Source organism: Schistocerca piceifrons, chromosome 8 (assembly GCF_021461385.2).
Source record: "Schistocerca piceifrons isolate TAMUIC-IGC-003096 chromosome 8, iqSchPice1.1, whole genome shotgun sequence".
Classification (NCBI taxonomy): domain Eukaryota; kingdom Metazoa; phylum Arthropoda; class Insecta; order Orthoptera; family Acrididae; genus Schistocerca; species Schistocerca piceifrons.
Genome location: NC_060145.1, coordinates 20,355,974 through 20,368,985, shown reverse-complemented (window position 1 = coordinate 20,368,985; position 13,012 = coordinate 20,355,974). Strand labels below are relative to the sequence as shown.

General features: G+C 38.7%; 1 protein-coding gene across 1 annotated transcript in view; it reads right to left on the bottom strand.

The window, feature by feature from the left end:
• Nucleotides 1–13,012, bottom strand: part of LOC124711322 (midasin-like) — a 146,908-nt gene that overhangs the window by 38,996 nt on the left and 94,900 nt on the right. Inside the window, exon 16 of the mRNA XM_047241340.1 lies at nucleotides 4,520–4,754. Coding sequence (XP_047097296.1) covers nucleotides 4,520–4,754 — 235 coding nt within the window. The remainder of the gene's footprint in view (nucleotides 1–4,519; nucleotides 4,755–13,012) is intronic.

Here is a 13,012-nt window from a genome sequence, read left to right as displayed (position 1 = left end):
GGTGCTTCTGATGACAGACTGCTGAGATTAAGAGATCTACTAATCTCGACTAAGTCCCCCAAAGACAAGTGGGGAAAACAGCAGCCAGAAAATGCATATTCAGCTGAAGTAACATTCTTAGTTGAGAACCGCATAAATAGTTTTCCAATTCATGACACACACTACATAAATGTTGTTGTTGGTGTTATTGTGGTCTTCAGTCCAGAGATTCATTTGCTGCAGCTCCCCACACTACTCTATCTTGTGCAAGCTTCTCCACACTTCCCCTCAGTACTAAATTGGTGATGCCTCAGAAGTGTCCTATCAACCGATCCCTTCTTCTATTCAAGTTGCACCACAAATACATCTACTCCCCAATTCTATTCTCTCTCTGTTCTACACAAGTAGAGAGTACAAATACTTGGCTTCATATCTTAATGTGAAAAAGATGTGCGATCTGTTTCAATCGCAATACCATTAAGTGAAAGTTACATATTGGTATCACTGGAAAATAATTAATGAAAATTTCAATTTGAAATTTGATCAACCACAGGTGGATAGATGTTGTACCTGCAAGGAATTTAACTGTGAAAATAAGAATTCCTACCTTAAACGACTGTGCAAAGCGTGTGGACTTAGCCAAGCTATTAATTCATAAAAGAAGACAACTGAGTGTGTGCAGAAAATGTGCAGAGATTCTGTAGATGTCACCGGCATCTGCATTGGATTGATGCAAAATCTGATGCTTCCAGTTATCCCCATTCAAGACCCATTCTATTTGTGTCAGCTTACTAACAATGTGTCCAATATACGTGATTTAAAATATGATGAAACAATGCCTGAAAGCAGCCCCAATGAAGTTTTCTCCTTTATTTTAAGTTATGTAAATTAATATGTTGCCAAAAATGTCCAGCATTAAGATTTGATTTAATCAATTTGATTCAATCCATCACTATTTCGCCAGCTAAGGGTACTGCTATCTGCCTTGTGACAGGGACTTCAGTGTTGTGAAGAGAAATGTGAAAATGACTGACAGTGTACTTGCCAGTGGAGTAAACGGAATTAATCCTCTCTTCTAGCTCTAAGAAATTTCGCAGTACACATGGTGAATAAAGAAGAATTCACGACTTCAACTCACAGTGGCCAGCGCATTACAAGAAGAATGTGGCATCTGTGGAATCACAAGGAAGGAAAATTCCTTGAGAAAGAAAGCAGCATTTTTCAATTTCAGACTTTCTCGAGTTTTCATACAGCAACCTTACTCCTGATGCGATGAAAACTCGAACATTCATTGGTTTGTTGCAGAACATACCTTCAGACTTTTAGATGCAGAGCAAATTTCAGATTTTCCATCACAACCTGAAGTGCCAATGATTAGTGACAAAAAATGGCAGTTTAAAAAAAAATCAAACCTTACCCACTTTATCCCAAAGAAATTAAGTGATTCTACAATAATTTAAACTTCCAAACGATGTAAGTGGACAAAGAAAAGTGACTGATGTAATACTGTGGTGAAACACGTACTCTTAGTAATGGGTTTTACATGAAACTGTTTAATTCACTTAAATGTGTTTACATTTCTTTCAGAACACCTCATGTCCAACAAATTTAACAATGTATATCGCCACAGTAAATATTAAGAATTATCTAGTTTTTTTTCCTTCTCCTGGGCGGGCGGGGGAGGGGGGAACAAAATGCTCCTATTGGACATGAGAGGTTTCTGCAATAAGCAGTTCAATTGTGAATCACTGACATTGTAGTCATGCTATACTATATTTCTGTGTTCTGTGCAGAGCACAGTTTTACATTTCTGAACATTTAAAAGGAAGTTGTCAGTCCTTAAATCACTTGAAAATCTTATCAACATCTGACTGAACATTTCTCCAGCTTTTCTCCGATGGTACTTCATTACATATAATGTCTACATCTGTTGATGAATCTGCATGTGAAACAATATTCTGCATACTTCCTGCCAAGAAATCCTCATTTTCATTTGGCACCCAACATGATCACACTTTAATAAATATTGGTGTGGTACTGAATCAAAAGCTTCTTGGAAGACAGAAAATATTGCATCTACTCTACTGCCTTGATCTGTGGCTTTCAGAACATTAAGTGAGAAAAGTACAAATTGGGTTTCACATGACTGATGTTTATGGAATCCATGGTGGTTGGAAAGGAAATCCGTTCTAGCTGCCTCATTATGCTTAAGCTCACAACATGTTCTAAGATTCTACAGCAGGTAGATTGCAGTGATATCTTATGACAATTTTGTAGATCACTTATGCTACCCTTCTCGTAGATGGGTGTAACCTGTGCTTTCTTCCAACTACAGTGGTTCAGATCTGTGACTGGATTCAGTACCTGCTAGGAGACAGAATTCAACTTTTTTAAAAAGACATCTTGCTGTGCACAAACTGCAAGTTACCATCCCATATTTCACAGCTATGACACATACACACGAAAACCACAATGGACCCTATCATAATCAAATGGGCATGGTTAAATTTACATTTTCAGTATCCATGGAGTTCTATGTTTTCTAGATTCACGTCACCTGATATAGATGCGCACAATTTGTAGGTAACCTTATATTTCTATTATAATGTACACAAAAAGTTCGTATGTTCTATGTGTTGACCAGTATATAGTGATACAAAAAATAAAATAAACACACACACACACACACACACACAATTCATTCACATAAGCGAGCACACCTCAGGCACACATGACCACCAGAATGCATTCTGATCCGAGATGCTGAGATGGAGGTCATATGTGTGTGAGGAGTGTGTGTATATATGTGTGTGTGTGTGTGTGTGTGTGTGTGTGTGTGTGTGTGTTTTTCTTCTTTTGCTAATGAAGGCTGTGGCTGGAAGATGATGTGTAATCTTTTAATTGTGCCTGTCTGCAACCTAACATGTCAACTTTGGGTAAGTAGCAATTTACCTTTCCCTTACACTGTTGAAAGTAATTTTGAGAAACTCGAAGGAAGTGTTACAGGGAGGTTACTCTTCACAATCTATGACGGCTGTGGAATGTAGATATAGATATAGATGTGAGTGTAGTTGTATGTAGGCACACCACTTACAGTAAGATTGTGCTTAGTGAAGCACAATGAGGTTCAACTCAGCTTTAGGGGTGAGGAAATATTTACTCTCCTGGTCAATAAAACTGCAACACCACGAGTATCGCATCCAACGAACAGCAAATTGGCTTGATGTGTACTATGTGCTTGGATTTGCAAATGATTAACATTTAAGTGCAAGTAGGTAAGAGCAATGCCATCTCAATTCCATATATATAAGGAAAGTTACACGTCGGTTTTACGATTCGGGAATGTTGGTAGTTTGTGAGAAAATTACGTTATTTAAGTAGGACAAAAAGACCGGATTCTGACAGCAACAGGATCACGAGCTATCAAACTGTTGCTCATGTCAGTTGGGATCTCTCAACTGTCACGTGAATACGAAACTGACGAGCTCACAGGGGCCATACTCAATGCTGTGCCGGTTCTCTCTGGCCGTGCACGCCTGCTGCCCAGGAAGACAGAAACGCCGTTTGCTCAGCTGTACAGGGTTGTGCAGCCACATCTGCAGGACAGGAAATGGGTTCATTTGCAGCAACGCAGCTGACTGCACAGGCAATGCAGCGACACCTCGAGCATCGTAACTATCATCACACTGACGGTCGTTTCTGGATTACTTAATGTGGCAGGCAGAGAATCGTGCATCCGGCAATAAGACTGAACACTGGGGTGGCACCACTCCATCTTTCCAGACAAGTCTCAGTTCCGAGTACAGCATCACAGTGGATGTATGTACCCGTGTGTATTGGCTCCGAGAAGTGACTGCCAAACTGCATTTGTCACTACAAGGGCCCACATCGGGTGTGCCAGCACGGGGTGCTGCTGGATGCACATCTCCGGTGCACCAAGCTGGTAATCTGGACAGCAGTCATTACGTGGTGGGTATGTTAGGGTTGATGACTGTGCCCTACATTTGAGATCTCTGTGACATTACCTTTCAATATATCACTTCGAGGCCTCATGTTGCCCAGTCTGTTCTGATGGAACATAGAAGGTTTTCAATGGCCACCCTGGGCAGCACATTCTTTGTATCTCTCAACTACTGAAAAGACCTGGTTACGGGATGGCGAGACACTGGCAAGCCACCAAAAGTAAGTCACTACGATCGACGAACGCTGTCATACAGCTGAAATGGTGTGGAACGATCTACCCGTATCTGTCAGCCGAGCTCAGTTCGATCTTACGCCCAGTCAGGCCAAAACTGTTGCTGACGCTAGAGATAGTTGTATGTAATAAATACTGCAGCCATATCCCCCCCCCCCCCAAAATCATCTACAATACTACTATCTTATTACACTTTTTGCACACAGAAAGCACAATTTTGCTATTTGCTATAGTTTCTGATGTTGCAAAGCTGATGGTCAGCAGTAAACTCAAATACAACTATGCACTAGCAAGAATTTTTTGTAGTATAAATAACTCAGCAATCGACAGTTTCAAAGTACTGACCGAGACTACGTTGTGCATCGCTCTGCCCTGGTCGGTCCCTCTTGCGCACATCTCTCTGCCCCTGCTGGTCTGCTCGTGCTTCTGGCGTACTGTCTCCCTCTGGTCTCCCCTGGTGCCCAGTCTGATCATCTTTCATTTGTGCTCCACCCACTCCTGACTGCTCCATTTCACCTGGATCTCCTGCATCTCCTCCATCTTTGGAATCTTTCTCATCTTCTTTGGGGACTGATGACACCTGAAAAAATTAAATTATTTTGTAATACCATTTACAGAGTGATACTGCATAGAAATTCTGAGGTTTTCACTGACTGCACGAGTCAACGTTAACAAAAAAAGTTAAAACTGAATTTAGGGGAAAGCAGAGAAGGAGAAAATGCAACACAATGAAAATAGCAAGGATATATATCTCTCTCACTCAGTGGCCTGCTAATCAAGCTAAAGAAAGGTGTATCAGAGACAATGAGTGCCAACAACAAAGTGAAAGAGATGAAATTAAAATTCAAACCAATGTTCATGAAAGATACAACTAAGTTGACATAGGATTTTCACAGTTTCTTGCTATGCCTTCTTAATCAGAACAACAACTGCTCTTCTGGATTTTAACGATTTTTGTTGGTGTATCCTTACCCAACTATGTATTACTGGCAATTAGTGTGCGTCTCCATCTGTGTGCCATGTGCCTACTTCCTACGAGCCTGGGTTTGCCTCACACGCAAGAAGAGGCAAACATATAGGTGCACACATCATGCTTGACACGTGTGCCATGTGCAATGCCATTCACACCGAGCCAGAATGACACACACATTCCGGCAATCAACACATCTGTCGCCATAGCGAGTATATTTTCAGACAAAGACAAAATATTAAACAAAAGCCCACACACTGGGATAGAAAATACCTTACGCATATTGAATGTGTGAATGTGGTAGAAAATATAAAAATGGCAAGCACTATTGTGTTCAACAATTGTACCTGTGATTTTGAAGTAATATTTCATTCGGTTGGACAACTGGTAGCAGAGAAAAAAGCAAAATGCGCAGACAACACGTGGCAACAAGATTACCTCTTCCAATTCTAGTTCTTGCTACTGTGGACAAATATGACAGTTTGAAGTTTCAGTTCATGGTATATATTGCATTAAAATATAATGTAACCCCTAAAGTTTTGCACGCTCTGGTGAAATCCCTGGAAAACAACATTAAGCTTGGTTGACAACCACTTAATATTTCTTTATCTGGAAAGCAAAACAGACACTTCTTGCTTAATGTTTGCAGTCAGTAGTCTAAGAATATGTTAATACATATTTCTGAACAGTAGGGGTACACAGAAAGGAAGCACTGACAGGATAACACGTTTCTTTTTATATACAGGGCGATCCATGAAGATATGCAAATATTTTAATATGTTATTCTACAAGTAAAACTAAAGAAAAAAAGTTCATATAAACATAGGTCTGCAAATGTTTAGTTACGGAGTTATGGCTAATAAAAGATTTTGCCTCACATTTAGCAACTTTGCTAATATGAAGCCATTGCAAAACTGTACGAGGTTAAAGTAAAGCATGATTTCCAATTATTTTGTTGTTATTGGTCTGGTGAATCTAATAAAACATGTCCCACACGTGTATCTGCAGTAGTTTTCCAGAACATCCAGAGATGCAAAGATTATTATACAAGTAAATTTGTTTACTTTCCATTAAGAATGTCGAAAGGTTTATGTCATTGTTGGCAACTGTTAGTGAGTTGTTTCAGTCATTTCCTAACATTGAAATAAGCTAGTTTTCTGCATTGTTCAGTGAAAGAACATAACAACAATGTAGATTATTTGTGAAATAGGGATGCCTTCCAAAGTCACGACAGAAAAATATGCCAATGTGGTGTTTATTTATGGCAAATGTGATGGTAATGCTATGGCTGCAGTTAAAAAATATCATGTATGTTATCCAACTCTGAGGTTTCAGACTGCATAAACAATCAGTGGAGTATTTCGAATGTTACGGGAGTCAGGTTCTCTACCTAGCATTAGCACGAGCGCTCAATACCTGAAGACAATGATGAGGATATTATGGATGCTGTTCAACATACCTCAGCTACCAGTATACGACGGATATCTCAACGATTAGGCATTTCACAATCTAGGGTATGGCGTACGCTGATCCCTACCAAAAAGAAAACGTGCATCATTTACATCAGGGAGATCCTGCCCTTCATTTGGATTTGTGCAAATGGTTCAATACTAATCAGCAGTTACACAAATACATTTTATTACTGATGAGGAACAGTTTACTTGAGATGGTATAAACAATTTACATAATGAGCATGTACAGTCTGAAGCAAACTCATGTGCAACAGTGCAACGAAATTTCCAGCAGCAATTTAGCATAAATGTGTGGTGTGGTATAATCAACACACACCTTATTGGAACACTCATTTCACCAGGACATCTAACTGGTGAGATGTACTTACAATTCCTTCAAGAAGAAATGCCACGCTTGCTCGAAGATATTTCACTTGCTACGTGACTGCAAATGTATTTCCGACATGACAGTGTGCCTCCACATTTCACCAACATCGTTACTACACATTTAACTGAACATTTTCCCCAGAAACATATTTGTTGTGGTGCTACACGTCTGTGGCCATCCACACAGTCCGATTTAACACAATGGATTTTTATGTATGGGGATAGATGAAAGACATAGTTTATGAGGATAAAGTCAATACATGTGAGGGATTACTTGCTCGCATTCTGAATGCAATGAATGAAATTAAGACCAACGCTGTGAAACTGAAATGAGCAACAAAATCTGTTCATACACATGCAGCTAAATGCATTGAACTCTGTGGAGACATTTTTGAACATTTATTGTGAATGTATTGTGAAATTGTACATACATTGTACAACTTCCTTAACACTGAGCATTGTTTTTTCTAGTTTAACGTGAATTTGTGTCTGCTACGATACTAATGAAAGCAGATTATCTGAAACATTCATACAGTTTCCGTTAACGTTATTACCATCATTTTTCCAAAACTAAATTCTCTACACCTTCTGTTGAAAGCTTTGTGCAATTTTCTGAAATTTAAAAAACAAATTGGGCCAAGCAGTTAATAAATTAAAAATTTTACAAAATTACTTCTTTGCTGCTTGTGATGTTCTGGAAAACTACTGCAGATACACATCTGGGGTATGTTTTATTAGATTCATCAGACCAATAACAACAAAATAAACGGAAATCGTACTTTACTTTAACCTCTTGCAGTATTGTGGTCCTATGTTTATATGAACTTTTTTCTTTAGTTTTACTTGTAGAATAACATATTACAATATTTGCATATCTTCATGAATCACCCTGTATATATCAATCAAATCCCATCATTACTGTGTGTGTGTGTTTGTTTTCAGTGGCAAGAGGGGGTCTTTGTTTGTCAAAAGTGTTTAATTAGATTTTTTAGTAGTTTCCTTTTTGTTTACCTTAAGCATCCAAACTCCAGGTAAGAGTAGTTGGATGAAGCATTAGACTCTGAAGTTATGTGGAATTTGCCACACTGTTTGGGAGCTTTAGATGTCAAAAAAGGTTCTGCATACAACAGTGGAAGCAGAGATATCATTTACAAGCACAGTTTCAATATTCTTATTCTTTTATTTGCTGTAATTGATGAAAACTATGAATCAAAAGGGTTTGTGAAAGCACCAGTATGGGTCCAGCACACTGTGGGGCCCAGACCACTCCTCTTCTTCAATATGTATTCGTCAGAAGTATGAACAAAGGATTTTGTTCAAGACTGCCTTTGTTGTTTCCAGGTCGTTCCAATCTGTGAGGAACTGAGACAGTTTTTTGATTTCCCTCTGATTTTATAATCCATGGCATTAACTAACCATAAACATGAAATTTCAAGATAATGCTTTTCAGTTTCCACATGTTTCTCATTAAACCACCCAGCCAAAGTGCTACAGCAAAAGCAAATTTAGAAGCGTGCAAGAACTGAATCTTTTAAGAGTGGGATATGGTATAACAGAGCACCAAATGAACTGAAACACAGACAGTTGCAGAGCTGTTGTACATGTCTCCCCATTTGTGTTTGGGAAATGCCTGCACATGCAGCTGGTGATCTGTAGGCACAAATCAGTGGCACGCGTGACCTTCCACCATTGCACGTATCCCCTTGTCTCTTCATTTAACAGCCGTTTGCAGCTAATGCATCTGCAGAGTCGCAAAGGGATAAACACAGCACCTTTAGACTGTCAGTCTGTATTAAGACTTAACGATTTCAAGAGTACGCATGAGCTTGAAAAGGGGTAGGGAGGGTAGGGAATATAGAGACAGAATGTCTTTTAAGTCGTCCTATTTTTCTCTTAACTATCAAAAAAAGAATTTTGATTGCTACGTCTTGTGTTGTTTCAATAACAACAATTGTGAAGTAAGTGCAGCATTCACCAAAATAGGGGCAACAGAAGCAATGCTAAGAAAAATTGAAATTACTATTCTTGAAAAACCAAGTTTGCCAAGGTCACTACCAATTCTTTTTATTACTGCAACCTGTTCCAACAGATCTACGCTGTCATCACCGGATCTTGTAATATTATCAGATGTACGTGCTTGTTACAACACTAAAAATCACATAATGATGTTGTATCAAATTGTAACATCACTATGTGACTTTCAGTGTTGTAATGAGCATGTACATCTAATAACGTTACAAGACACAATGATTACAACACAAATCTGTCAAAACCGATTACAGTAATAAAAAGAATTGCTAGTGATCTAGGCAAACTTGAGTCATCAAGAATAATATAGCTTTCAGATCACCCCCGACAACTGACACAATGTCAAACATACATAAAAAGTTAAAAGCAAATGTTTTAACAACAATTTCTGTGAACACTGCCACAGTTATTCCTTTTCATAAAATAAAGAAATATTTCTTTCTCTAACAAATGTTAATATTATTTTAAATTTTAACTGATTACACATTTTTATTAAATGTTTTACGTTCCTGTTGGACCTTCAGTAATTTCTGCTACTAGCAAGTCTGAATGAGGGGGAGAAGCAAATTACAGTTATCAAAAATCAGTCAGTTGGTGGGTTACTGGAAGCTAACATTGAGCTCATCAAAATAACATGTTTTAAAAACTATGTGGGTCATCCAGAAAGTAAAGAAGGTTTTGATATAACTAAATAAAAAGAAAAGACATCAACAAAGAGGGATGGCTACAGGACAAATGTAAGGATGTAGAGGCATGTATCACTAGGGCTAAGATAGATACTGCCTACAGGAAAATTCTTTGACCTTTGGAGAAAAAATACCCACATGTATGAATATCACGAGCTCAGGTGCAAAACCAGTTCTAAGCCAAAGAAGGGAAAGCAGAAAGGTAGGAGGAGTATATAGAGGGTCCATATACAAGGGTGATGTATTTGAGGGCAATATTATGGAAATGGAAGAGGACGAAGATGAAGATGAAATGGGAGATATGATACTGCGTGAAGAATTTGACAGAGCACTGACAGACCTACATAGAAACAAGGCCCCGGGAGTAGACAACATTCCATTAGAACTACTGATAGCCTAGGGAGAGCCAGCCCTGAAAAACTCTACCATCTGGTGAGCAAGACTTATGAGACAGGCAAAATACCCTCAGACTTCAAGAAGAATATAATAATTCCAATCCCAAAGAAAGCAGTTGTTGACAGATGTGAAAATTACCGAACTATCAGTTTAATAAGTCACGGCTGCAAAGTACTAACACGAATTCTTTACAGACGAATGGAAAAACTGGTAGAAGCTGACCTCGGGGAAGATCAGTTTGGATTCCATACAAATGAGGCAATACTGACCCAACAACTTATCTTAAAAGATAGATTAAGGAAAGGCAAACCTACGTTTCTAGCATTTGTAGACTTAGAGAAAGCTTTTGACAATGTTGACTGGAATACTCTCTTTCAAATTCTAAAGGTGGCAGGGGTAAAATACAGGGAGCGAAAGGCTGTTTACAATTTGTACAGAAATCAAATGGCAGTTATAAGAGTAGAGGGGCACGAAAGGGAAGCAGTGGTTGGGAACGGAGTGAGACAGGGTTGTGGCCATTACTTCAAAAGGTTACAGAACAAAAAAGCATAACCACCTAGCAACAAAACTCAGCTCACATTGAAAACGAGTAAAGGAGTTAACTGGCATTATTACAATTGTGGTGGTGAGGATGGGGGGGGGGGGGGTGTCAGCATTGGGTGTGGCACACAATTGTTCATTACATTCTGGATGACCATCGTATATAATGAAAGAAGTAAAGATAACAACTCACTGAAGAGCTGAGGCATTGAGTGAAAGACAGACATATAAACAAGACTGAGTACATTGCTGAACTTTCAGACAATGTCCTCCTTCAGAGTTAAGAAGTGAATAAAACACACACACACACACACACACACACACACAAAAAAGACTGAGATAACCTCCCTCTCTCTCTCTCTATCTCTATCTCTCTCTCTCTCTCTCTCTCTCTCTCTCTCTGTCTGTCTGTCTGTCTGTCTGTCTCTGTGTGTGTGTGTGTGTGTGTGTGTGTGTGTGTGTGTGTGTGTGTGTGTGTGTGTGCGTGTGTGTGTGTTGTAACGTTATTTATATTTTGTGATGGGCTTTCTATTATCATATTTATATGATTTTTTAAAAACAAGTTTGAACCATTAACTTTGTAACACAGCAAAACATTTACTCTAGAAGTCAATCTTTTCTACAATCCTGTATTATTTCCCCATTTAGTAAAAAATCACACATTTTCCACCTCTTCTGAGTCTCTCAGCAAACAAAACTACAGCCTCCAGCAGTGAAAGCCCAAGATTAATCCATCTTTTATTTTTAAACAAAAGGTATTGCTATGTTTCATACCAAAAATTTAAAAGAAGAGTATCTGATCAGTTATTTCATAGTCAACTAATCATTTCTGAATCTTTCGCAGAAAATAGCAGAAATGATGTTAATTACTCACAGGTAGCAGTACACTATATCTCTCCCACAACTATTTGTGATCATAGTATTTTCACAGCAGAACAATGCTCAATTTTCTGCTGTAGTATTTCAAGCTGTGTCAGTGAATGAATACTGAGAGCACAGCAATAATGATGATGTTATATAAAGTAACACAAATACAGGGTGAGTCAGGAGGAAAGGTACATGCTTTGAGACATGATAGTATTAAGGATTCTGAACACAAAACGTCATATGGACATATGTCCTATTGTGAATGGTTTCTGAGATAGAAGACATTTAGTATCACTTTTGTACATTTTTTCTTAATAACTCAAGAACCCCACACTCCAATGAAAACGTGTCTCCGTACACCATTAAACTAAATTAAATTTACAACAAAAAAAAGGTAGGACTAACAGTTTGCACAAAGAGATCGCAAGAATATTGAAAGTCTCACGCGACGTGCGTGCGATGTAGCTTAGGTACTTTTTGTAGGCCAGGTAGTTTTCTGACTTTATTGACCACAAGTGTCCTGTATCAAAATGTCCACCTCAACTTCCTCTATACTACTGTGGTATGTTGTAAACAATGACAATAAATAATACAGAAAATAAATACAAATGTACATTAAAAGTGTTCTATTTCGGAAACCATTCGGAATAGGGCATATGTCCACATAAAGTTTTTTTGTTCAGAATCACTAATGCTATCACCCATCAGAAACACTTACCTTTCCTTCTTACTCACCCTGTATATACTCGGGGTCAACTGTAAAGTCAAATTAAGAACCGATAGTTGCATCTAGTTATGTACATATGGCCCGCCACCACAGCTGAATGGACAGTGTGCCGGGTTGTCATGCCGGGGATGGGGGGTTCGATTCCCGTCTGGGTTGGAGATTTTATCCGCTCAGGGACTGGGTGTTTGTGTCGTCTTCATTATCATTATCATCATTTCATCTTCATCGACGCGCAAGTCACTGAAGTAGCATCACCTCAAAAGACTTGCACCAGGCGATCGGGTTTATCTGCCGGGAGGCCCTTCCCACACGAAAAAATGGTTCAAATGGCTCTGAGCACTATGGGACTTAACAGCTGTGGTCATCAGTCCCCTCCTTGCCACACGACATTTAGTTTTCATGTACATATGGAACCCATTAATGAAATTCTTACATTCAGCAACATACTGAAATGTTCCTGCATTTATCGTAACATAGGTCCAGTAAGATGCACTACTTACAAAACACAAAATGCTCCTCAAAGTTATTATTAACAAACCTTGCACTTCTTTAATGCTACACATGGGTCTTGAAATGTGAAGTTCACTGTGGGACATTGCAAGAATATAAAGTTCACTGAGGGAATCTGAATAAGCCACTTAAAAATGAGGGATACTGCAACCATGTTGTTGATACTTCTGTAACATGTGACTCTGAAAAAACTATCCTCATATGAGGGTATCACATGGCAGACCAGACAAACGTGGATATTCATCATCTGAAACACATTGACACATGTAACAGCTT